General features: G+C 51.7%; 7 protein-coding genes across 7 annotated transcripts; 1 reads left to right on the forward strand and 6 right to left on the reverse strand.

Moving 5' to 3' along the window:
- Positions 1-506: 506 nt before the first annotated feature.
- Positions 507-2,895, reverse strand: CTRU02_203489 (vacuolar transporter chaperone domain-containing protein; the record flags this gene model as incomplete). The annotated part of the gene is made up of 2 exons (XM_036724114.1): positions 507-596; positions 661-2,895. 2 exons carry the CDS (start codon positions 2,893-2,895, stop codon positions 507-509), a joined length of 2,325 nt encoding a protein of 774 aa, XP_036584228.1.
- Positions 2,896-3,710: 815 nt separating this feature from the next.
- CTRU02_203490 (fggy-family carbohydrate kinase) lies at positions 3,711-5,868 on the reverse strand (the record flags this gene model as incomplete). Its single annotated transcript, XM_036724115.1, has 5 exons — positions 3,711-4,769; positions 4,845-5,417; positions 5,494-5,619; positions 5,703-5,718; positions 5,864-5,868. The coding sequence occupies 5 exons, from the start codon at positions 5,866-5,868 to the stop codon at positions 3,711-3,713; spliced, it is 1,779 nt and encodes a 592-aa protein (XP_036584229.1).
- A 2,986-nt stretch (positions 5,869-8,854) lies between these two features.
- CTRU02_203491 (mRNA cleavage factor complex component pcf11) lies at positions 8,855-11,309 on the reverse strand (the record flags this gene model as incomplete). The annotated part of the gene is made up of 6 exons (XM_036724117.1): positions 8,855-8,926; positions 8,985-9,323; positions 9,375-9,570; positions 9,622-10,490; positions 10,545-11,018; positions 11,142-11,309. The coding sequence occupies 6 exons, from the start codon at positions 11,307-11,309 to the stop codon at positions 8,855-8,857; spliced, it is 2,118 nt and encodes a 705-aa protein (XP_036584231.1).
- Positions 11,310-12,439: 1,130 nt separating this feature from the next.
- On the reverse strand, positions 12,440-13,492 carry CTRU02_203492 (uncharacterized protein; the record flags this gene model as incomplete). The annotated part of the gene is made up of 1 exon (XM_070204218.1): positions 12,440-13,492. One exon carries the CDS (start codon positions 13,490-13,492, stop codon positions 12,440-12,442), a length of 1,053 nt encoding a protein of 350 aa, XP_070061981.1.
- Positions 13,493-13,528: 36 nt separating this feature from the next.
- CTRU02_203493 (uncharacterized protein) lies at positions 13,529-17,464 on the reverse strand (the record flags this gene model as incomplete). Its single annotated transcript, XM_036724118.2, has 1 exon — positions 13,529-17,464. A coding segment is annotated over one exon (3,936 nt), but the record flags the coding sequence as incomplete, so codon positions are not given.
- Positions 17,465-21,740: 4,276 nt separating this feature from the next.
- CTRU02_203494 (uncharacterized protein) lies at positions 21,741-22,559 on the forward strand (the record flags this gene model as incomplete). The annotated part of the gene is made up of 1 exon (XM_036724119.2): positions 21,741-22,559. One exon carries the CDS (start codon positions 21,741-21,743, stop codon positions 22,557-22,559), a length of 819 nt encoding a protein of 272 aa, XP_036584233.2.
- Positions 22,560-23,591: 1,032 nt separating this feature from the next.
- On the reverse strand, positions 23,592-24,425 carry CTRU02_203495 (uncharacterized protein; the record flags this gene model as incomplete). The annotated part of the gene is made up of 2 exons (XM_036724120.1): positions 23,592-24,158; positions 24,282-24,425. 2 exons carry the CDS (start codon positions 24,423-24,425, stop codon positions 23,592-23,594), a joined length of 711 nt encoding a protein of 236 aa, XP_036584234.1.
- Between the last annotated feature and the right edge of the window lie 1,478 nt (positions 24,426-25,903).

Here is a 25,903-nt window from a genome sequence, read left to right on the forward strand (position 1 = left end):
TTCTTTCTACAATCCCAAAGGGGAGAAGATCTTCCTGATCTGAAATCACTTTTCCTACAAGCAGAAGTTCATCACATGGCCAACTTCACATGGCCAACTTTCAAAACCTCACCAACGACAGTCCGAAGAAACCGTGAAACGTCAGCATAGCCCAACACTTCGCAGAGCCATGACACCATGCCCCAGCCAAACTTCAACCACCGGTCTTGGTACCAGCAACGAGGGGGGAAGAAAAAGTATCCAAGACATAGAAAATACGATTGGTGCTCGCGCAGTCCTATCTCAAATACACGATACACGACGCTGACCCACGTCCCACAGATATCAATTCTACACTACCGGTTGGGGGAAAAGAAAAATGTTTAGTTCACCGACGCAACTTGGTCCCAATGCAAAATGCAACGCAACCGCCCAAACAAACCATGTAAAAAGCCGCAGTATAGAGACTATTACAGATATACATCTTCAACGTTCTTCATCACACCGTCTCCTAACGTCCACCTCTCTCAAATGAGTTCCTGCCGGACAGGCTCGCCCGTGACATTAGCACCGCCTAGGACCTTCTCGGCGTCCAGTTTGCCGATTGCAGCGCGGTACTATTGCGTTTGTTTGTCAGTATCAGATCAGACGGTTATGGAAAAGGACAAGTGGTCAACTTACGGCAAATACAAAGTTCAAAATCAGGGCAACCATCATCGCAACGCTGATAATCAGCGGTCCAACGAGGTTGTCAAAGTCCTTGCCGCTGCGGCTCATAATCATCTTCCTGCGCACGTGCATCATGCCGTATCCCCACAGGCCGGCAAAGACGGCAATCAAGATATAGACGATACCCATGATCTCGGCGAGCTCATTCTCTCCTGCGGCAGTGTACAAGGATACCGCCAGGGCGCCAAGAAGGATGCAGATGTGCTGCCACTTGAGGAACGTACGCTCGTTAGCCAGCCACACCTTGGGCTCGATCTTGAGCTCGCCCGAGTTCTTGAGCCACTCGGTCGGCTCAACAACACCTTCCGGCAGCTGCTGCTGGTTCCGCTGCGCCCGCTTGGCCTTGGAGTACTTGGACAGTGAGAAACCAGGCAACACAGATGACAGCGTGCCGTAACTCCTCTGCTGGCTCTCGCCGTTCTGCTGACCGTTGGCCTCTTGGCCTTCGGCGTTGCCAGCCTGTCTGGAGCGGGCGCTCGCCTCCGCGGCCATTCTGTTGGCCAGGTACGAAGTTCCCGCTGGTGAGCTCTTGGATACCTTGTAAGAGCTGACTTTGTTGCCCAAGAAGCTGCCGACGGCCTGCTCATCCTCAGCGCGCTGTGCCCGGCGCTGCTCCTCGGCCTCAAAAGCCTTCTGGGGGTCCTTGCGGATGTCGGACTCGAGGTCGCTGAGCCAGAAAGGCAGGCTGTTGACGTAGTCCTCAAAGAGCGAGGCGACACCGTGGACGAACTTGGAGAAGCGCGGCGCGGGGTGCACCAGGTGAGAGGCCATCAGATCCGAAACCCACGCGGGCCGCTTACGGTGGGGGTCCTCCTTGAGCTTGATCTCCAGGATGCCGTACGGGAAACGGGAGACCTCGCTCTGGTTGATGTCCTTGAACGGGTAGGTCAGGTTTCTGTCGTCAATGTCGACACGGTGCCACTCGGCCGGGTCGCGGCACGGCCTGTCACGGTCCAGGGTGTCCTCGCGGATGAAGGCGACCTCGGTGTCGATGGATATACGCACGCGGTCGTCGGCAGGCTTCTGGAAGGCGGTGCGGACGTAGTTGGCACGTAACACGGGCTCCAGCTTGTTCTCCTGGACGAAACCCTGGAGGGCTTGAACGGTGTCCTTGAAGCTCTCAATCTCCCCCGCCGGCCGCCCCTGGCGCTCCATCTTCTCCACCGTCTTCTCCATCTTGTACGTGCCGTCAATGAACGGCTTGATGTACTTGTCCTTGATGGTGAACTTGCGCTCCTCGCTGGAACCGTTCTCGCCGACAGTCTTTTGCTCGATGAACAAGTCAGGCTTCGAGCTCAGCTGCCCATACCACCGCACACGCAGCGAAGAGGCCTCGGACTTGCGCTCCACCTTCTTTCCGTACAGGTCGAACTTTGGGCTGTCAAAGTACAGCGAGGTGATGGTGGGGTCGTTGGTACCGTCGAGCTCCTTGGCCGACTGTTCGCTGTAAACAAGAGCGGGAAGCCGTCTCATGATGTAGGTCTTAACTTCCAGCAGGTTGTCCGAGTGCACCCAGAACTTGTGCGCCGTATACCTCTCGCCGTTGTGCGTCTCGCCTTGGCTCTCGAGGTCCAAGGGCTGCTGGTCGACACCGCCCTCGTCAAGCTGCTGGCGGATGGCATAGTACATGATGGACAGCTTGTTGAGGAGCGGGGAGTAGCCCTGCTCCGAGTTGAAAGGCCTCCGTGACAAGCTCAGCTGCATCATGGGGCGCACCTTGTAGCGGTCGCCGCGCTTGCGGTCGTGCTTCTTGACGATCTTGAGGAAACCGGTATAGTTGATGTTGCTGTACTTCTTCAGCTCCGATATCTCGGTCGTGATCTTGTCGAGCTCCGCCTCAATCTCCCGCAGCTTCTGCGCCGTCGCGGCGTCGGCCTTCTTGAAGTTCTGCGATCCATCCTGCTCCTGCTCGTTGCTGGACGGCGGCGCCAGATCCTTGAGCTTCTCGAAAGCGGCGTCGACGCGGTCCTTCAAGACGTTGAACGTCTCCTCCTGAAACTGGGCGACCTTCTCGAGTTGTGTGTTGAAAATCTCGTCACAGAAACGGCTCTCGTCCTCCTCGGTCCACGCGACGTCTTCATCATCGTACTTGTCCTCCCGCAGCAGTGACTTGAGCTTCGCGTAGTCGATATACTTGTCCTTCCACGGCGCGTAGACCGCTTGCCGAAGCGTCTTTCCGAATCGCATGATGGGCTGGTGGTGGCGGCGGCGACGACGGTTGTTGTTTAGGAGACGCGCGAGGGGGGTTTATTCGGTAGAGTTTGGAACTACAGGGGTTGCGAAACGGTACGCTCTCGATCTGCCTTTTGTCCGGTTCGCTGAGAGACGAACGGTATCGAGAGAAGTCGCAAGAGTCTGACTTGGCGTCTCCTATCAACTAGAACCGAGCCGGCAGGTCTAGGAGTGGGAAAAATTTCAATCGAGGCAACTGAGATGGAAAGGAAAAACAAGCTTCGGCTGCGTCAAGGTGATGTCGGGTTCGCCTGGTCCGTGGTTGCTGAAGCGCGGCCCCACACATTGTCCCGTCCCAGCGCCGCAGCTCCATGGTCCCGCCACCTAGCGCATTGGCCATTGCCCTATCAGCTGCTGTGGTTACAGGCACGTGTGCTCGCTACAGATACAGACATGCAACGAAACCCCTCCTGCGGGGACGTCGAGCCCCATTGTCCAGAGAAATCTGAGGAAGAGAGGACTGACATGGCCCGCAGAGCTACCACCCCTGGTGTTTTTCGCTTTTCGCCTCAGAAACGTTCGCGAGCTGCATAGGACCGAGGCACAACTGATGTTTGTTTCCAGAATGAAGTCAAAAATAATATTCAAAGAACATCTATACTCGTAAATGAATGACGATTATCATTAGGCTTAAGAAACTCCTCATACAACCCATCCAGAGAATGACCTTTGAACCACGAATCTAAAACCCTGTAAATAGACCCCTTTAAGCCGTACAACCCGTGCTGGTAGATTCCTTTTCCCTTTTTGTTTTGTTCATCTGATAATGCTTATTTCTGAAGCCACTGGTCAACAGCGACGTCAACCTGCTTCCTGTACTCCTGCTGCGTCTTGCATTGCTCGAGGAAGACCTTGTACTTGGCGTCGAAGAGGAATTTCTCGCCCTTGAGCGTGCCGGGCTTCACAAGCTTGCCGGGCTTGCTCATGCGGTCCATAATGGACCACAGATTCTCCGTTGTGCCATCCTCGGATGCTGTCGCCGCCTTGGCGCCGAGCATAGCGGCTCCGTGGACCACGGCTGCGTTAACGTAGCGGGGCACCAGGACGGGCATATCGCAGATGGTGGCCATCAGGTCCATAAGCAGCGGGTTCTGGCACTGACTGCCTGACATGAAGATGGTGTTAATGACGTGACCGGCGTTGTTCATGGCCTCAATGATCTGACGCGTCTGCATAGCGATGAATTCCATCGTCGCATAGTACCACAGCGCCAGGTTGTCGGTCGTCTTGTCACTGCTCAACCCAATGACAGCTCCCTTCATGTTGGGATCAGCAACAGGCGATCGGTTGCCCCACAGATCGCCGTAGAAGAAGAAGTGACGGCCAAGGTACGAGATTGACGGAGCGTTCGTCTTCTCTGCCATGTACTTGAGGTGGGCATTGAGGAAGTCGTAGATGTTCTTTGACTCAGCCGTAGCAAGTGCCTGTGTCTCAACGAAGGCAGGGTGGATATCGAGGATGTGTCGAAGGAGCTCGCCAGTGGCGGATTGACCGCCCTCAGCCATCCAGAATTCGGGAAGCAGGACATCGCGGTAGGGACCCCAGACACCGGGCACGAAAACGGCATCTCTAGACATGGCCAAATGGCACGTTGATGTTCCCGCGACCGCAGCCAATCTGTGGAATGCCTGGGAGATGTCGTTCTTCGGGACCTCTTCGTCAAGGTGGTCGGGAGGAAGCTCGACCTTTGCTCCGACGGTACCTATCCAGCCGGCATAGGCGTCAATCACACCTCCACCAACAGCAATGCCCTCAGGAAGTCCCAGCTCCCTGGCGGCCTTCTTGCTGAGCGTGCCAACGAGCTCTCCGGCGCTTTGGTATTTTCCGTTCTAACACAACAGTCAGTCAACTGCACTTGAAAAGGTTAAGATTGTAGGATATGGAATGCAAAGAAAAAGGCTCACCACCCCGTTGACACCACCAAGGCGCTTAAAGTTGTCTTGGACAAGGTCCTCAAGACCAATTGTTGTCAGAAAATCATCCTGCCAGCCCTTGACGCTACCGTCAACGCCAACAGGGACGTAGCCCTGCTTGCAAACGGTGCTGCAGAAGCTTCTTGTCTCGTTGCCGGTGGCCATGTGCGTGAGGGCATCCGCGAGATCGTAAAACTTGCATCGGTCAAAGAGCTCCTTTGGCATGTTGTTCTTGAGCCAGAGAACCTTGGGAATCTCCATCTCGATGCTCATGGTGCCACCAACGTACTTGAGCAGGTTGTGCTCAGTAGCGTTGATCTTCTCCGTCTCCTCGACGGGGCGGTGGTCCAGCCAAAGAATCACATTGCGGTCGTTGCCGTCGGCGTTGTCGAAGTCGGGGCCAGTAACGGGGACAGGCTCGTCGGTGTCATGGCTGAAGACGGCGAGAGAGCAAGTGGCATCAAAACCAATGCCCTTGATCTTGGCGGGGTCGACGGACGAGTCGATAAGGACTTGCTTGACGCAAAGGCAGATGCATGCCCAGATGTCTGTTGTCGATTGTTCCTGTCGATAGTCAGTTGAGCTATCCCAGCAGTGAATCGCAAAGTGATTTGTGCTAGGAAAGACTGCAGAAACCTACATAGTAACCAGTCTCGGGCTGCCACAGCTTGATGGGCTCGGTGGCAAGTGCTTTGATGTCGCCAGTCTCATCGATGATGCAAGCTCTGGCAGAACCAGTGCCCACGTCGATTCCAATGTAATGGTCCTAGTGAATCGCCCAGAGTCAACAATTTGCGCTTTTGTCGAATGACGTGAGCGAAGCTCTCGCTGTCGATCGGCCAAACTTACAAGAAGCTGAGGAGGTCTAGGAGGGAAGCTTGTTAGCTAGTCTGTTTCTCTTTCTCTCTCTCTCTCTCTCATATAAAGTTGGCACGCAGCTAGCATGCTAGAAGCCGGGTTCAAGCTCAATGGCTAGCTATGGGGAAAAAACGGTAGAAAATGAGACTTACTCCATGATGTGCAGAAGTTCACCAGATCACAAAGCTATCTATCAGGTAGTGGAGGTGAGACTTGATAGCCTCTGTATGTCAATTGGCAAACGAATAGCTACAAGGGGAACAGACCAGAAAAAGAGGGAAGAGCTCCTGGGGCATAGGCATACACACACGCGCACATTTGTTGAAGAGGAGGAAAGAGGCTGTGACGGGGAGCTCTCTTAAAAGGGACCTCAACACGAGCTGGAGGGGCGACCGGACAGGACACAGCATCCAGACCGCGACCAACTTTTGCGACGGGGGTTGAGCTTGTGCTTGTGCCGCCTGCCCAGGACCTGGACCCTTTCTGCCCCTCTCCATCAAGTGGGGTAATAGGTACAAAAGCTACCCTGCTCAGTATAGGTCATCTTGTACATGATGCAAGAGAAGGGCGATTAGAACCCCGTGGACAGCAAAAAAATAATTAAATAAAATACAAAAAATTGGCGGCGCGGGATGGATCCGCGGCCTGTGTCAGCTGCAGTTCCAAGCGCTACCGGGGGAATGCCAGACTCACCCCTCGTAATGGGGGGCAACACCGATGGGATGGAGGGGGGAGTGGAGGGGGCGGAATCCACAATTCGGGGTGTGTCTAAGAGCAGTAGCAGCCTGCGCATAGTTGACCGACGTTGGGGAGAAATCAAGGGGGGGAACAGACAAAACTGGGGGATGCTCGGGAGAGCAGCCATGTCTTCCAGGAAGGTCCCTGGATGGTCACGGCCCAAAGCTCCAGAATTACCATGCTCCGATATCCGGGACACACACACACACACATAACTCATCAGCTAGCTCATCCAACAATTCTCTACACTACGCTGTACACTATACACATCTCCCCAGCATCCCCGAAGGGAGGCAAAAGAAGGACGTAGAAGAAGGGAACAACCCCGCCCTGACGTGTTCCCCACATGATTCCAGAAAAAGCGTGAGTTCGTAGAACAAAGCGGACTACTCGAATTAGCAAGAACTGGAGAAACGCTTAGCTGACGGGAGTTGTATCAAACCAATTGGGCAGAAACAAAACTTGGAAGCTCCCTCCAGATTTATGACATTGATTCCGTTTTATTTTTTGAATTTTACCATGTGTCTTCTCTGTCTCTTTTCCCACCGCCACGCCGTTTTGGACCACAATTTTAACACAGCTGCAACCTTTTACTCCGGACACTAATACTCCAGGGTTTCTCAAATTCCATGCAACCTGATTCAATTCAATGGGTTTCGATGGGGCAAAGTTGCAGCAAGTTCCCTGAACAATAAGCGGGCTATGTCTTTTTTTTTTCATCTTCTTTTTGCTTCTGACCCAAAGCCTGCCATTTTACTCCTTCGAGAAAGGGAAGGAGGGACAAAAGAAAATAAAAGAAAAGAAAGAGGGAAAAGAATAGAAACACTACCAAGAGTTAAGGAGAAACAGGATCTGCAACACTTGAATCAATAAACTGACACAAACACCCAGAAACGAAGAAGTAAAAAAAAAAAAAAAATAGAAAGACAAGCGGAACGTCGGGAAGCCCAAAAAGGGCTGACCCGAATGACTGACTTCTTGTGCCTCTACCCTACTGCCCCCCCGTGCCGCTCAACGTCGGGGGCTAGAACGACCACCGACACCGCCGTCGCCGATTGTGAGTTCATCCTACATAGTATACGCTATCTTCCCCATCTTTTTTTTTTTTTGTCTCCATCCTATCCGCCTCCATGCGACCCAATCGTAGCTCGACATGCCTCACTTAGAAGATATTATTCATTCAGAAGCACCCTTCTCAACGAGATAAGACCAGGATTGGTAAAAAAAAAAAAAGAGAAGGAGAAAAAAAAAAAAGAAAGAAAGCCGCCTCGGGGAAGGAACGGGGAAATGCCACTGGCTACATAATAGTCGTGCCCCCCCCCCCCCCCTCTCAAGAACATTCCAGGCCGCCAGCCAGCCCTGGCATTCACCATGCAGATACCGGAGTGCCCAAAACCGCAATAAAAAGGGCTTGTCATTAGCAAGGATTACCACAGATGCGCCGCGGCGTCCCCCCCTCGAGCGCATTCTAGCGTAGAGTCAAGAGTGTGGGGAGTGGGACGTGGGATGCGGTACAACGGCAAATCCATGGATCACAAGAGCTCATGTGGAGAAACAAGGCACATTGTGAAGAAACTATACAGGCGGAGGCGGAACTCCTTTTCCATGGTTTTTTTTTTTGCCATGCAATGTAACTTGCTAAAAAATTCCGTCCCGTCCACCTGAATGCCCATGATGATCATCACAGTTAACAGGGACAGATGGGATAATTACGGCTGCACGAGCTGGCCGCTATCTTATTAACTAATAGTGAGGGTGATACCTGGCTTCAAAGAAGCAGAAGAAGCACGGTAAACACTCCAGGCTACAACATGTGGAAAGTGCCTGGATGCCCAATGTGAGTATTTCAGCCCTTGATGCCCGCTTGTGCTGTCACCTGTCCGGCGTTGCGGTGTGCTGCACACTTGGCCTTCATGGCTTCTATTTCCTAGGACCTCTCTGAGCCTGTTGGCGTTATCTCCGCTGATGTGGCCTAGCCTTGCCAAGCATGTAAGTTGACCACGATACCGGAAGGCTCGTCCGTCGATCTCTCGCCCGGCAACTCCGACGAACGGAGGAGCCTCACCTACACACCATCAAGTCTCGTCTTCCAGCTTGCCGCCCGAGCCCCTGCTGTTCCGTGCGTGCCGATCACCCCACGATCGCCGGCCCCTTTTAACAATCCTGTTGATTCTTTTCCCTGTTCTCCTTGCTTGGATTCGCCGGCGTTCATCCGTCGCACGACCTCTTTTTGAATCGCGCATACCGCCTTCCAATCAATTGTTTCGTATTCTGAACAGCTCTCGCTTGGCACCGCGTAATGCCCTGAAAACGTGCTTTGTGTGTTTGTCGAATATGCAGATGGTAGTGTCTCCTGTGCCTCCCCGAAATGCTCCTGGCGCCCTCCTGCGTGTCCATGTAAATCGCTAATAATTTAGCTCTGATTTCCATTTACTGTCGTCCATCTTTAGTTTTCCTCGTAGAGATTTCAGGTCATCCTGCTGCACTTGTTAGCTCCGGCCTGTCAATACAGGTGTTCGCATTTGCTATACTTACTTCGGCTTTCCGCTTGCCAAGCACCGGCTCGGGCGTCCCCCTCGAGTATACCGGCGTACTTTCCCGTGCCTGAGTTGCCTCCGCATGACAGCTGTAATGGAATGCCCGGTTGCCCACCAAAATTGTATCCAGCCACACCCACTCTTGTGCAGTGTCCAGCCACTTGTTCTCGAACTTCTCTTGGCATATGGGGCAGACGCTGTTGATTCCGCTTGAGGCGTCTGGCACAGGAATGTACTTGGGTTTTGCTTCCTTCTTTTCTCGACCGGGGCTAGATGAGGAGTTGTCTGTTGGGGGCACGTGGTCGACGTCGATGGCTTCCCTTGACTTGAGCCAATCCTGTGTTGTGTTAGACGTTGCCCAACTTTTAAGACACGCATGGGGACTTACATTGTTGTCGACATACCAACTACGGTGTTGGCCTCGTTTCTCCGCTTCCGCAAGCCGTTGGTGAGCTTTGAAATGCCAGTCCATGTGTGCCATCTTCTTCTTCCTGCCCTCCTCGTCTGTCTGAAACCGTCTGCCACATTGAGTGCATTGAGGTCCAAGTTTCTCATACAGTGATGAAATCAAATGTGGTTGATATCTTTTAGGGAGGTCAGTATGCCTTTATCTCCTCAGAGGGACGATGACTTACTGTTGTTTGAGTGCAGTAGCATCAAGTTGGTTGGGATTGGGATTTGGAGGCGGAGGCCGCGGCATGCCTGCCAGCAAACTGGCAATATTGGGGGGCAACAAGCCGGGTGGCAGCATCGGCATTCCCGGAGGCGGAGCTGGCGCAGCGGGAACTGGAGGCACTGGCGTTGGTGTTGCGCTCGGTGCTCCACCGGGAAGCAATCCGGCTTGCCGCAAGCCTGCAAGCAGTGCCATAGGATCAGTGGCTGGAGGAGCGCTGGGCTGCCGTACCGGCTCGGCCCTCTGTGGAGGAGGAGACCGTATCGCCATGTTCGGGAACGGCGGCGGCGGCGTTGGGGTCGGTGCTTGCGGTGTAGCCGACTGCCGTGACAACAGAGCAGCAAGAGTCCCCTGGCCAAACAGAGAATCAAGTGTCAAACCTCCTGGCTGTTGAGGAGGGGCAGATGGCGGTACTACAGGCGCCGCAGCAGCGGGCGGTGGATGATGAGGAACAGGTGTAGCAGCAGGGACAGGACCCTGGGCCGAGAACGGCCTCACTTTTACAGCAAGATCAGCTACTTGATTCTTTATAAGGACCAACTGGTCCTGTGGCAAGTTCTGGTGTTGGAGCAAGCTCTGCACATCCAACAACGCCTTAAGTCTTTGTTGAACACTATGATCATGTGGGTTCTGCGCAAACTCCAACTTCGATGCATCGATCAGCTTCTGGATATCTTGGCCCAGAGAGTCTATGCTTATCCCACCAGCCTGAGGAGGGCCTGCTAGCCCAGCTGCATGTGGCATCTGTGGCATCTGTGGCATCTGTGGCGGGGGCTGGTAGGGCCCGGGGGCCGCTGAGGGCGGCTGAGCGCTATATGACGCTGGGGGAGGCTGTGATAATACTCAATGTCAAGACTTGGTACAGGGTAAGAGAGTGGAACATACTGCATAGGGTGTCATCTGCGGATGATGCGGGAGCGGCGCGCTCGGAGCTCTATTGCCATTGGGCTGCTGCATGGGAGGCGGCACGCCATATGGTCCTGGCTGGTTAGAACCGGGTCGCACGCCGGGAGGCGTAGGCGTCTCGCGGTATGGCGCACCAGGTCGTCCGCGGCCGAGTTGCCCACGGCCCTGCTGAGCTTGAAGAGCTGAAGTGCGGGCCTTCATCAGAGCACTCTCGATCGGCTGTGTCACCTCCGGAGCAAAAACTGGACGCTTGTCCAGAGATCCGGGCACGGGTTCCTTCCACGTGCGAAGCATCTCATCCATCTTACGGCGCACCTGTCCATCGACTGCCGCGTACGCTTCCATAAATGTCTGATATAGCTTGGATCCGAAGAAGAGAGTATATGGGGTGCCGACATTTTTGACAATCGAGTCGAGGACATAAAGTGCTGGGAGCTTCTTGTGTGCAGGAGCCTGTGATACATGTTAGAAACTATACGGAACTAATGGGTAGGTGGTGGGATTCCACATATTGCTATCGCCGACAAGCACAGTGACTGTGTGCGCCATTAACTACAAGCAAAAAGGTTTACTGACCTTCAGGATGTGGTCCTGCAGAACTTCAGATATGACCTGAGCATGCTCTGTCTGCTCTCTTGCAATCATGGTCAGATTGCTAATTTCGAAGCGTACGTTGGTAGTCAAGTCTTCAAGGGCCTGACGGTAGTCTTCCGCCACCTCGGCGGCAGACGCTTCGTAGGACATTGTTGCGAAAATTTCCTTTGGTGATGAAGTTTGATATTTCTTGTCAAGAGCACGCGAGTAGTAGCGAGCGATAATTGCAGACAAGCGAAAGAGTGACGAGGAGAAGTTCCAATCGTCCTCAACCTTTCACTGTGAGCACTGGAAAGCACAGAAAAACCACCCTTATTGTATGGGAGCAACACACGTCCGCTTTGATGGAGAAGACGACGCTGATAACCTAAACTGGGAGGGCCGATGTGCAGTTTCCAACTCTCGCGTCCAGGCCTCCTGCTCAAATCCTCCACACCAAGCCAACCAGATCCAAGCAGATAGCGAGATCACCACTACGACATCATCCGACGCGAGCTATCGCATCTACTGGAAGTATGCAACGGTGTCTCTTTGATGTATATGAACGTAGGGGAGCGTCGCGAAGACGGCGCGGATGGCAGTTGATTGATCACGAGGAGATCGTTGCGATGGAAGAAGTCAAATGAGCAATATGGCTATTATTCTGCGTCGAAGCAAAACACGCGCGTCGTCAGTTGATCGAGGTGGGAGTTTCAGGTCGTCTTGGATGAGGTTTTAAAAAAATCCTTGCTGGAAGCAAAGACGGATGTGATTGACGTCGTACCAAGCTTAGGCGGCGGAAGATAGCCAAAAACGCAGCCTAGGCGGGTCCATTGGGGGTCACGTGCTCACTTGCACGATAAGAGTCTGGCAGTGGCTGGCAGCGGAAACAATGGATGGGATGATTAACTGGGGTCTTCGCCGAAAGCGGCAATGGAGGTCGACACCTCTTCCCTTCTGTAGGTTTCACAGGGGGTGAAACAGGGGGTGAAACGGAATTCCGTTCGTCAATAACAAATAACAGTAAATTGGTTCTAATCGATGGTTCATGATGATAGTTGAAAGTGGTGTTGTTGACTAGAAGGTGGGGATATTCCCCCTTGGCCTGTCACGTGGGTCTGGGAGGCTTGGGCCTCTCAGCCTGGCGGGCGTGTGGCTGGAAGTGCCACACGGCTCCGTATTCCAACTATCGCAACACTGGAAACTCTCTTTTTATGGTGTTGAAGCGGTTGGAATACGTTGTCCCTATACAGTTCCGTCTCCTCGTCAATTCGGCCTCCTATCCCTACTTTCTCCCGTAGTTACGGTCTTGTTACCCATCCCTCCATACGTATCGTTATCGTGTTGCTATCAACGAATCTCTCGAGGGCTCGATTTGGTTTGCTCTTCGTGAGGGCATCAGCAGGGTTGTCTTCGCCGTTAATCCAACGAATTTCTTGTAGTTCTCGTCTTTCGTACGATTGTCTCAACGCCATGATATCGATCATGAGTCGCTTTTCTTTGGTAGTGCCCAGCTTCACGAGACACTCGTACAGCGAATAAGAATCGGTACAGACAACTGTCTGAATCGTTGGTAGGTTGAGGTGGTCAGTGATTGTCGCCAGGGTTGTGGCGAGGGCGTAGGCCATATCGACGCTAGCGACCATCCCGTAGATCTCTGACGCTAATACGCTGCGGGTGACTCGTTTACTCTTCGTAGAGCTGTAATGAACGAGGTTACCGTGAATCGTGAATTCTCCGTTGTTGCTGTCAGAGGAAGTGTCGTTGGCTAGGATGATCAGAAACCCTAATTGGGAGGAGAGGTCGTGGTTATTAGCGAACGACCCGTCAACGAAAACGAATAGCTTGGCTGTTGTAAGGTCGAGTGGGATAAACGTTATTCCTCGGTTAGGCGATTCTATTTGCCATCGAATCCGTTGATTCAGTGCTTTTATCGCTTCTGGCGAGGGGTCTTGGTGTTGGGCAGCAGTGGATAAATCGAAACAGGCCTCGGGTTGGCAAATTGACGCGATGTACGCCCCTCTGGCGCGTTGTTCGACATATTGCTGTTTTGGGTTGGGTTTAGTAGTCTCAATACATCGTAACTTCTTGGCTTGTCCCTTTTGTCTCAAATTGATCGAATTGTCGGTTGACAGCGCGATTATCCCTCCGTTGAATTGGAGGGGTTCGTCAATTGTGAGGATATTCTTCGCTTTTGCCGTAAAAGCCGCTTTTTCTAACTGTTCGTCTTCTAATTGTGAGAACGCCTTGTCTGACAAACCGAGGGTATCGTCGGTTTGCATGCCGATACAGCCAAAGTGTGGATTTTCGGTAGATGAGATCAATAGGCATGGATCGTACGAAGAAGTAACCATCTGGAGATTCTCTCTGTGATGCTTGTGATACGTTGCCTACCAGTGGGTTCCAGCTTCTGCGATTCCGTACAGAGGCTTCACAACCTCCATAATGGTCCCTTTTGGGTACTGGTCTTGAATTTGCTTCGGTGGGTAGGCGAGAATAGTACGATTGAGCCTTGTGGAGGATTGAACGTAGGCTTGTGTGATATCTCGAAGCCATAGTTGTTTCCCTTCTCGTAGGAGTGACGGGGTAATTGACAGAATTAGCCGTTGACTCGCCCGCTGAATCGTTGGCGATTGGGTCAATATAGCCTTCTTGCCATCGTCGGCGTAACCCTGTATTACAAGTCTCGATTTCTCGTAGGGTTCGGTTGTTTTACCCTTGACTTCGTTGACGATACGAGATCGGAAGATTCGTACGTTCTGGTGCCTTCTCTTATTGAACTGGGTGAATTTGAACACTCCTCTAGCGATGAGGCTGTTGGTCTCTTGTTTAGTTGACTGTTCGAACGGTTCGCCTGGTGTAGTAATAACACCTTCTCGTCGTAGTTTGATTGCTAATTCTTCGTCTGCTTGCTCCTTAATCGATAGGAATATTTGTTGATAATCCGGGTCATCGTTGAATTCCTCTGTGAAGTGGGCGATTGGCAGTGGTCTCTTCCGGGGTCTGCCCGGGCGTCTTCTCGGTGGCTCCGGTGCCTCTTGCGGTTCGTCCGGTTCACTGCCTCCGCCGGCGACGATAATTTCGTCGCGTACTACTTCCTGCTGCGGTATCTCAGCTTCGGGTTCTTCTTCTTCTGGCGCGGCGATGGAATTAGGTGGTTGATCGGGATCTTCGTAGTATGGTTTGACTACGGTAGACCGGAAGGTCTTCGGACCACGTGGCGTATCGACAGTACAGGTTTCGCCGTTTATGGCTGCTAAAGTAAACGGTCCGGTCCAGCCCTTCTTTTCGCGCCATACTCGTACTTGCGACCGTAGCGGTAAATTAACAATTGGCCCTGTATCAGGGCCATTGCGGGTGGCGATAGCTTCTGCCACCTGTCGCCTTGCGTGAAGTTCGCGTACTTCGCTCGTCGCCTTCTTAATCGCTTTCGCCCGCCTTGTGACTTCGGGAGATGGCGGCGAATCGTCGGTAATTCGTGGGTACGAGCCGAATACCAAGAGTGTTGGCACTATTCCGTTCGGGCCAGCAGTATCGTTGACTGCTTTGACTGCTGTTTGAAGTGCTGATTCTGGCGTAATTGTTGGGTCTTCTGCTCTGATGATTTCGTACGCCCTCCTTAGAGGTGTATGGTATCGTTCAACTTTCCCAATACTGTTGTGGGCTTCTATGGGAATTTCCTTGATTTCAATTGCCATTCCTCTCGCCGCGTTTCGGAATTCTGTTGAGCGGAAGTTTGTTCCAGCGTCGGTAACTAGCCAGTCTGGGGGTCCTTGATACACATCTATCCAGCAGAGGCGTAGGGCTTCCCAAGTGGCTTTCGCAGAAATGTCCTCAAGGAACCGGGCGGCGTTGAACGCCGTGGCGGTATCGACGACGTGGAGGACCGGTCTGTTACCCTCAAGGTACATCACGTCGGCGATAACCTCGTAGTTGAATTCGTAATCGTCTCGTAACGTGAATTTGAACCGTGATGGCGCTGGTGCGTGCATTTGGCATCGATGGCAGACTTTCGATAGTTGCTCAATTGCCGTAATTTCAACTGGGTGGCCGGCCCTCTGGAGCACCTTGTGTAATCGTTGAACAGATGGGTGTCCGAAGCGACGGTGAACCCGTCGCAATTCAGCGTCTGTGAGGTGGTTCCAGGCGAGTGGTTTCTCCTTATCGAGTAATAACCATGGGTGGCCCCATTTGCGAATAATAGGTACGACCTTATTTCCTTGGATGAGGGTATTCGTAACGTTGTTAAAGTAGACCTTCAATCGGTCCATATCTCCTAGGCACATAAGGAAGGGAGTGTTAGTCTCAATAACGTGAAATTTGACGCTTCCAAACGGCGTTGGCACTTTGGTAGTCCCTATAGACTCCAGTGGTATCCCATCGCCGAATTTCACTGTAACGCCGCCAGCCGCCTCAGTGTTTAACGTAATTCCTTCGTAAATTTGTTGTAGGGCCACGAATTGTGGGTGGCCAGCGGTTGAGAATCCTGCTGCGCCCGAGTCGGGCATGATCCCTTGGAAGTTCTGGGCAGAGTAGCGTCCCTCGAGTGTGAATTGCGAAGGTAGCTCTTTCGGTTCTGGTTGGTTGCGGAAGAGGTCTTCTTTCGTAATAGCATGGCGGGTTGACTGGTCTGCTAGGATCGTGGCGATCCTGTTGCCGTCAATTGCTGTTGTAGTGAAATAGGCGGTGACCTGGAATTGACTGTCGCTGCCGGTCTCTTCCTCTTCGTCACTTTCACTGGTTTGTTCGGTTACGTGGTAGTATTGCTGGGGGTCTTCGGCGGTAGGTTGTAGGTCTAACCCGTCGAAACCCTCGTATTGGACGAGAAATTGGCCATATGCTGGAAGTGACGTATCCTGGGCATATTGGGTGGTTTTGAACTTCTCGTACGCTTTTCGTCTCTCTTCTGTGGTGTGTTTGGTTGACCAGCAGTTAGGTTTTCCACACACGTAGCACTTCTTAGGCGTTGGCGGTAATAGGGGTCTGTCACGGCTTCTTCCTCGTGATGATCGACTTCGTGATGAACGACTGTATCGTGAATAACGCCCTCGACCGTTGAAAGTTCTGTCGGTCCAGTACTGCTCTGGTGGGTTGGCTACTGTGTTGAATTGTTGTTGGTTGAGACGGGTAGCTGTCTCGATCGACGAGATTAATTGGCTGCGAAGTCCCTCGTACGTCTCAGCCGGTACAAATAACGCCATTGCACACTCTGGAATATCTCTACAAGCGTGTAGAAGTTGGGTATGGAGGGATCGGTCGTTGTGATCCTGTTGTGGCAAACCGGGCTGAATCTTGCTTAATTTGTCACATAGTATGTCAAAACACTCCGATTTGGTCTTTCCAGGGTTATCGCGAATGATTTGGGGAAGAGTAGTTGTATTCCACTGCGTAACGTACGCTTGTTGCCTTTCCCTAGTCTCGAAGTGTGATTTCAATTGGTTGATCATGGTCTCGAAGTTGGGCTGTGGGTTGATCACTTTAATCGAGGCGTAGAAGTAGGTTTTGGCTATTCCTTTCAGTATTAGGGGAAGTGCCCTGTTGTATTGGGAGGTGTGAATTCCCAGCATTCTACAGTGATCCACGAATACTGGCATCTTCTTTTCGAGTACATCGTACATATCGCCGCTGTATTTCATATCGTCGGGGTACAGTTTCGCGAATTCTGTTAATTGCTTTCCGATACGGTCTGTTGACTCGTATGGTTGGAAGTCTGTTAACGGAGAGACCGTGGGATGTGGCGGTCGGTACGGTAGTTGCCACTGTTGTTGTTCTTGTGGAGGAGGTGGCTGTAGGGTTGGTTCGACTCTTCCTCCTGTGCTGTTGGCTACTGTTGCCGGTCTCGTGATCTCTTCGTGGAATTCGGGGTCTTTTATCAGAGCCTTCAGGTTGCGATATCTCTTGACGCCTTGTTCGAGTTCTTGGGGTGACCAGTAGTGGAATTCTTCCTTTTTGAGGGCTAATGCCACGTTTTTCGAGATTTTCTTGCCATCCATTTCGACGTAGACGCCGTTACCGATTAAATGGTCTCTGAAGAATCGTAGGATTGGGGGAGGTACGTTCTGGAAGTCTTCTTCTGACCAGTCGGCGAAATCGGGAGAAACTTCGTTCCATAGCTCGAGGCCCGTGAGATTCCTCTTCTCATAGGTCTCAAGTAGGAAACCCATATAGGAACCCAGTTGCTGTGGGCTAGCGTTTGTAAGGTCGATTGTCCAGTTGCCCCATACTGCTGGATCGATCATACTTTCGATTCTCTGTGGGATGGGGACTGTTGATTGGCTTTTGGCAGTGACGCCGCTCGCGGGCGATCCTTCTCGTGAATTTCGCTCCATTCTGACAGTATAAAAGGATTACTTCGTAGATTCTCTCGTGAATCTCTCTTTCTCGCTTCGGGCTTCGCTCCTCACTGTTGGGAAGTTTAGAATCTAGCGGACAGTTGGCCTTATGACGCCCACAACCACGTGCGTTTCTCCTAAGCCGCAGCCTCGGAGGCGTATACGTATAGCTGTATAGGCGGATTACCGCCGGTAGTCTCCGCTCGCCTTTCGGCGTGTTCTTCTTCTAGTGGGGAGGTCTCTTGTGGCAGGCGCCTCGCGGTTGGCACCTCGTCTGGGGATTTATTGAGAAACTAGCGGGCGCCTCGTGATTGGCACCGCGCGTGGGGGATAGTTGTAGTTGGGGAAGTTGTTATCCCTTGTGGGATTCGTGAATCTTCGCCCTTGTGGCGTGAAGAGGTTGGAGGACCGTCGATTCGGTAGGTCTCTTCTTCTGGTGATTGAAAACGCGTGATGGAACGCTCTTGCCAGCGATAATTGGCTGCGATTAACCTTATCCCGCCTAGGGTGAGCGTAGCAGTCCCTAGGTTACTCGAATAATCGGATTGCTGGTAGATTCGAGGAAAAGAAGCTTTCTTCTGCTGGTTTCCGTAGATCCCAGTTACTCTCGCTTCTTCTCTCGTTAGCACGAAATCCCTACTTTTACCTGGGCTTGGGTATCCAGTTCAAGAAGTCGTCTCTTCTGGTGTTGACCTTGCTGATCTGCGGTTTGTCCGTAGCAGAGTGGTAATTGTGAAGTTAACCAAATTAATGGCAACTGTGAGGTTTACCACTGATCAGTGTAGGTTTCACAGGGGGTGAAACAGGGGGTGAAACGGAATTCCGTTCGTCAATAACAAATAACAGTAAATTGGTTCTAATCGATGGTTCATGATGATAGTTGAAAGTGGTGTTGTTGACTAGAAGGTGGGGATATTCCCCCTTGGCCTGTCACGTGGGTCTGGGAGGCTTGGGCCTCTCAGCCTGGCGGGCGTGTGGCTGGAAGTGCCACACGGCTCCGTATTCCAACTATCGCAACACCTTCCCTCCCATGCACAAACGATCTTAACGGCATCTTCTCAGAACACTTCGACGAGACTCCAAGAAGTTTTGCAAGCAGTTATTACTGTCATAGAACTGAACCATACGACAGTGAAGTTATTTCCGCCCTGTCCCAGCGACAAGGGCCTAGCTAAAGTTGCCCACCAACAGGGAGAGATGTTGCAAGCCCAACTCATCATGGATACCGGTAAATTTTGGGGTTTCGAAGCAACCTAGAAATGCAGTAATTGAAAGCAATGAAATCAGTTTCTTACTGAACTCGGAGCCTACAAATGACGGCGACACAAATTTTATATGAATGTGCCAGCATTACTCCCACAAATCATGGTGGAGTAGCTAACGCGATGGCTATCGCATAGTTGTTTTTTGAGCGTGTGGCAACGAATGATCATTTCAACTCAAATGTTTTGAGTTGATAGAAAGCCCCAAAGAAATTTGTTGCCATCTATTTATTATTTGTGTCGAACTGAGCCATTCACGCGCATTTTTCCAGCTTTCCTTTTGTCATGTGTACTTTCCACACCTCGGCTTCCAGTTGCTCTGCCAAATGGGCAGCTATTTTGAGCGAGGCCTGGGAATCGGCCAAAGTGGCAGTGCTGGCGCTTATACATTGCTCATGGCTAGGGGAGAAGGAAAAAAAAAAACAAGGAAACTCGGCTGGTCTTAGACTTGGTCCAAAGTTGAAGTCATACAGGATACCATTAATGGAACTGTAAGCGCGGATGAGCGCCTCGCTAATCTTTTACTAGCGAAGTGTTGTCGTGAGAGGTGCCACAGGAACGGGCGCCTATTAGACGAATTTAAAGACCCGTCAAGGAATGCTCAAAACGGACTAACCTGACACGCCTGCTGGCGCTTAGAGCACGGCCGGCTGTAATTTTCGGTCATGAAATCTTGTCCAATCCTCTGGTTTCACCTTTTGGTTTCATTTGATGAAGATGCGTCGTGGTGCTGGGACTGGCTGTGAACAGACAGCACTTGGTTACAATACAGTTCAAGGAGCGGGGGCCACACAGCTTGCCAAGCTGGAGCCCGGGACTGGAATCTTGAGGCAGTCAAAAAGGCTACGAGATTTTCATGGCGCATGTGTCAACTAGCATGGTTCGCGTTGAGTTTAGGGAGCTATGCTTATAGTGCTGTTTCTTCTAGCTGCATTGTCGGGTTTATTCCTGATGGGAGACCAGGTTTAGTGATTACAACGGTCGACTCTAGCCACCATTGTTGATTCGTGCACTTTCTATCCTTCCCAGCCGTGTATAAAAGCACTCTTTGACGAGATCGTCTACTCGGTAGCTCACATAATTCCAGCCCACTGGCGAAAAAAGCTTAAAAGTCAATTTGGCTGTCATGAATATTCACCAGTAACATGGTGTTGAGGTTGTCGGTATTGTGGTGGGGATTCCGCATCGGAGGTTTGGGGCTCATCCGCGCTGTGGAAGTCGCACTCGGAATAGCTGAGCAGCGCTCGCCCAATTTGAGGTCCAGCAACACTACAGCAGGGGTTTTGCCGCTCTCGCTGTAGTGCCCTCTCATTGCGCAGCGAATCGGCACTTCTGGCGCCTGCAGGGGTCACCCAGCGGGCCTCTGTGCCTGACATTCGGCTGGCGGCTGTCTGTACTAGACCCGTATGAAACAGAGTCTGCTCGCCCATCATCCAATCAATCTAGCCTTGGTGACAACAACTGAGAACTTGCCTTGTCCCTTCAACGCATTGCCGTGCAGTAGCTCCATCTGTTTGCAACTTCGCGACTACGGTCCGCCCCTTTCACTTTCATTCTGCTTTCTCCCAATCCATGTCCACGCCTCTCATGCCTTGACACTGTTTCCCTAGCCTGTTTCAACGCACCCTCCCATATGACCGCTTGCTATGCTTCCCTGGCCCTTGAAAGCTTGACTGTGACAGACAGACCTTCAGCGCACGATTGGATGAAGACGGCCCACGCCAGTTCATGCCGCCCGTGGCCTCTGCTTCTGGGGCCCTGCTTCGTCCTGACTTTTCTCATGATCAGCCAGGGGATCGTCAACAAAGCTCAGAGGCCACAGGTTATCAGCAGCTCTGGGCTGAGAATGGGCTCACTCACATGCTGCAGGTCCCCGCTGCCCGACCCATCAACTAGACCACAATGACAGACATGTAGACGCCTAGGCGTCATGGCTCAGCCGGTCCTGCGAGTGTTTGACCCGGGGTTTCTATTGAAACCACGTCTGCTTGCAGCAGCACGGCATCGCTTGCCACATCAAATCTCAGGGAAATACAGCGCGGAGTGGCATAGCTCTCTCAGTTGCCGCCACCACCTTTGGTCGGGTCCCCATCCTACAGCCCTGTTCTAGATGCCACTAATATGTGGGAGGAAGAGAGAGATACCCCAAACTGTTCGTAAGAGAGCCCTTGAACGTTCCCCATCCCTCCTCGTTTTCTTCCCCGCCGCAACATCCCGGTCCTGAGGGTCCCTTCGCGCTGCCAAATCGATTGGCTGCTGGTTGCGCGAAACTTTTGGTTGCAACACGAAACGGCGAATGGGGTCAGTCGCCGGGCAGGCACCGTCGGTCAACCCATACCTTCCTTGCCTGGCTTGACTTTGCTCTTGCCTTGCTTTTCAGAATAATAAATTTCAAGCAGGTACAAGGGAACAATACATTGTTTTCTCGTTCTTTGGACATATTTTTATCCCTTTCACGTCGTCATCCAATCTTCTTCTGAGCTTGACAACAAGGGTAGTTGGTACACCAAGGACCTTGTCCATATTAAAGAAGGAGCTCCCCGCCCCTCCTTCCCTTCAACGTCGATCTCATCCACCGGTCCTTTGACAGGCGCTTCCTTCCCTTCCTTCCCCATTGAACATCTGTGGAAAGCTCTGTTCTTGGGCCTCCGCTAACCTTGTTCACGCTCAATACTTCCTCTCTCCTACCTGTTGTTTCTGTGAAGCCTTGCCTTACTCACCTACTACCCTCCCTATATTATCAACCTCTTTGGACTGGTTTCCAAGAGTATTTTCCATCTGTCTCTTAATCACGTTCTCTGAATAGCCCTCTTCGAGAAACAGTCAACATACGAGTTCCTCAGTCTGGTTGATTAGACTCGACATTTGCTACAGCCTCTTTAGTCAACAACTTAGCAGACAGCCACCTACCTCTGGTATCGGTATCCTGTACGTCTATCTGCACAACAATAAAAAACAGGGGCACTTTCACTAACAAGACCCCCAGAGCACCCCCAACGATCGTCAAGATGTTCAATCTCTCCGAGAACTCCCGCCTTCGTGGCTCAGGCCACATGGTGCTGAATGTATTCCGCGCTTTCAACATCATCGGACTCTTGGCCATTTGTGCTTCCACTTGGGTCATGATCGTTATGTCCATCCTTAAGAACAACTTCGCATTTTTCGATTCGGCATCCCACTTCTTTACCTTCTCTATCGCTGTGTTTCTTATCATTTCAGAGCTCAACCTCTTTCGGAACTATTTTGAGCGCAACTGGCCCGTCCTCTCATGCGAGCATGGCCTCAGCTGGCTGGGAATTGCCATGATTGTGATGGGCTGCCAGGTCCTCGCCAATATCACCGAGCCTGCCTTTTCTGCCGAGAGCCTCGGTCTGCCCCTTTGGCGTCTCATACTTGCCTCGGGCATCCTCGCCATTACCTTTGGCTTTTTCAATGTTATTTCGTCGATCATCTTCCGTGATGGCTCCATGGGCATCAATGCACGAAACATCCGCAGTGACGGCACTCTTGCTTCAGGAAAGAATTCCTTCGTCGACGGCTATTCCGTCCGCAGCAACTCCATTAAAGAGGAGAAGACCTTCCGACGCCTCACTCAGAAGTTTACCCCCTGGAACAAGAACGTCAACACCCGCCCTAAGATCAGTCACCCAATCGCCTCCGATGTTGAGCAAGGCCATATGTCCGACAATGATCGGGACTGGGATGAAGACCGACGCAGCCCAATCATGCCTGAAGTTGCCCGCCCGCCGACCGCGTTGCACCCTATGAATGCTGGCAACACTCGTTTTACCAAGTATAGTGAGGCTAGTCACATGGACCGTTTCTAAGGAAACCATCATGAAACTCTACATGGACAAAACACCTCGTAGGGAAGTTAAAGAGACAGCGGAAAATTGGCCAGCCTGCATAAGAGCCTCGGTATATAAGAATACAGGATACCACACCACGAGTGGTCAAATGGGGAATAACGGCGTTACGGATGATTTAGGTTGCATTGGAAAAAATACCCGGCACGACGGCACGGTGTACGAAGAGGGAAGCGAAATTTGGAAAATCATTTCTACATGATCACCATCAGTAACTACGTCATTACAATGAAGTCAAGCGGTTTTGTGGTCAATAGGACCAGTAATTAAGAAGCTCAATTTTATAAATTTGCATCAAAATGGTTGTTTGAAGTGTGATACGGGACGCGAAGTGCAGATGCTGATGGGTTCAAGTTCAAGGATTAGGTATAATTCTCATCTCTTTACTTGAACGCACAACCGACTTTTCAGGGGTTAGATGGTTTCACCTCGAAGCAAGGACGTTGATTCCGAAAATACACAGTGGACGGTGTAAGTTTTCTGTCGCCTTCAACTTCGATCACAAAAACGTCGTTGGGTGACCGATATAAGGCGAGACTAGCGTGCCGTGCACATCGCAACGGTGCTTTCTCCTTCGCTGTCGATCATTCTTACTGGAAATACCCTACTCTGACGCCCCCCACCTGCCAGAGACCCGTTCGAAAATTTTACGACTGCCCTATCAAGTTGAGGGGTTGAGTTGGGGCCCCGTCCGTTTTGGTTTCGACAGATGCGTCCATGGATTTTTTCTTGCGAGAGAATTACGATGGGGCTGGATTTTACTTGGCCGCGTGAGCACGGAGAACAGGAGGACCACACTTGGAAGAGAGAGAGAGAGAGAAATACAGAGCACGAGCAGAGAGTATAGGCGACGGCAGAGAGACGGAAGTTGGTGAATGAAATCATCACAAAAATCACATTTTGATCATTACGCCCGCCCAAGATATGTAAAAGCTCTTCAAAGAGTCTGTTCCATTTTCGTATCGTATGGTTGTGTGTTGTTTTTTGTCCTGGTCAGACCAGAGCATTCCAGCGCATGATATCAAGAAAGTTGCGCAGAAGCGCAGCAAACCCGAGTACAACCCAAGAACCGTGTCCTCGAACACCAAACCTGGCAGCGGTAGCAGATGATACGGCCGCCTTTTCTTCGTCCCTAGAGACAGGGGGAGGAGCAGTAGCAACGACAGCAGCCTTTTCAGGGGGCTGTAGCTGTTTACCGGTAGCGCCACAGGGAGAGGGTGTTGTGGCGCTTCCAGGTCTTTCTGCGGCCGGCCTTGGTCTTGTTGTAGCGGTGGCCCTTGTTGAGACCGCGGGACTTCTTGCCGGTGGCGGTGAGACCGCGAGCCTCGCGGTGCTTGTGGACGGGGTTGACGATCCAGTTGATGCGGGCATCGGTGCGGATGGCCTTGTGCTGGGGGTCGACGAGGATGATCTCGTAGTACTTGTAGGTGGAGTCCTGGTTAACCCAGTACGAGTTGAGGACGCGCAAGTTGGCGCAGCGGCGGCCGACACGCTCCTCGGCGGTGGCCTTGAGGGAGCGCTGGTACTTGAGCTGGTTGACACCCTGGTTGGTGGGCTTGCCTGTAAATCACACACATGCAAGGTTAGCCATCTTCTTCCCTTGATCACATCCAATCCCGCCAGATGGAAAACTTCGACTCTGTCGAGGCATCTGGTGGTAAACCTGTCGTGGGTTCAACGTACCGAAGGTGGCACCCTTGGCAACGGGCTTCTTGCGGCCTCCACGGCGGACGCGGACACGGTAGATAACGTAGCCCTGCTTGGCCTTGTAACCGAGGCGGCGAGCCTTGTCGGGGCGCGAGGGACGCGAGGCGCGGTGGATGACATTCAGCTGTCGGAGCTATATTGATGCACTCTCAGCAAAAGTTCAACGAGTGTATAGCAAGGACGCAAAGTTTTCCCCCGCTCTCCACCTCGGATTGTCAACAGGCACCTCCTTTGCTACGAGAAGCAACAAGATTTCCGTCAAACAAATCGAAGGGAGAGGAGGGGTCTTTGGCGTCCACATTCGTTTCGGATTGGGTGGTTCAACGTACTTCCCAGCAGCGAACACGCAGAAGGAAGCGCATCACATCGGACTGCTTCTTCTTCTGGAGCTCTTCGACATACTTGAGGGCACCCATTTTGACTGCGCAAGCGAGACAAAGGTTAGCCGCCTTGTTGGTTGATCGATTAAAAGAATGATGATGGAAATATCCAATTCATCTGTCGAAGGGGAAGGAAGGGGGACAAACCAGCTTTTCACGTAAAATCCGGCTGCCGAGGTTTTGGTGAGGGTGGTTGGTGATGAAAATTTGGCGACGACGATTAAGAGAAAGTTCAAAAGTGAAAGTGGGAAAATTCAGAGAAGTTGTGGGATGTCCCATAAGCGATGCGCTAGTCCTAAGAGAGTTAGCCCTATTGGGTTTGACCCCTACGTGAAAATGTGGGTCATTGTGTGCCTCGGAGGGTGGTACTATGGTTTCCGCCTTTCGACTTCACCGAGCCCTATCCTATCGGTCAGCGTTAACTCAACTCCGAATCTAGGTGAAGTGGAGTGTCAAGCTGACCCCAGTTACCCAGTAGGAACGTTTTAATAGAAAAATTCCCATTTATTTGACTAATTTGTCTCGTTTGATCCGCTTTACTGAGTGTGGACAGTGGCATATGTACGAATTTTACAGTATGCTCCAATTGCTGCCATTTCCATTTTTGCAGTATATTTTCTCTTTTTCACTGATATCGCTGGTGCTGCTCTTTGCTGATAAGTTAGACTTTAAATTCCAGGCGTATTTGGCTGGCCTTCTACGATGTTAGATCTGCGTGGTTAGGCTCTCTGTTCTCCTTCTTTGTATCGAGCTGATGTACTGTCTTGTTGTCTTTTGCCCCTATTTGAGGAACTTGATCATTACCTCAAAATTTGCGGTAGCCATCTTCCCAATACAGTTGCTTCGATCATTGAAGTGCTAGCACTACGATTGGAGGGCAGAATTCGGCTATCTAGCAGGCGGATGAGCCCCAAAGTCATGTCACACAACATTACTTCAAATGGATCACGCTTCACATCGAGTAGCTCTTGAGTTTGTGTAATCCTCATGTTCTGAAACCCAAGCAGGCGGAAAAGTAAAATCTTTCGTACAAGAATCCCAACTGAGCCATTAACCAGAAAAAAATTGCCTTTTTTGGTTCTCAGGTTACACCATGCTCGTGCAATAAAAGCAAAAGAAAAAAGTCTCTCTGTCTATGACGGTAGTGCCCTGAGTAGTAGTGAAAGTCTCTCAATCTCCTCTTGAATCTCTCATCATCATGAATGGGGAAGGCCGTGG

This window comes from Colletotrichum truncatum (assembly GCF_014235925.2).
Source record: "Colletotrichum truncatum strain CMES1059 chromosome Unknown Contig_0002, whole genome shotgun sequence".
Classification (NCBI taxonomy): Eukaryota; Fungi; Ascomycota; class Sordariomycetes; order Glomerellales; family Glomerellaceae; genus Colletotrichum; species Colletotrichum truncatum.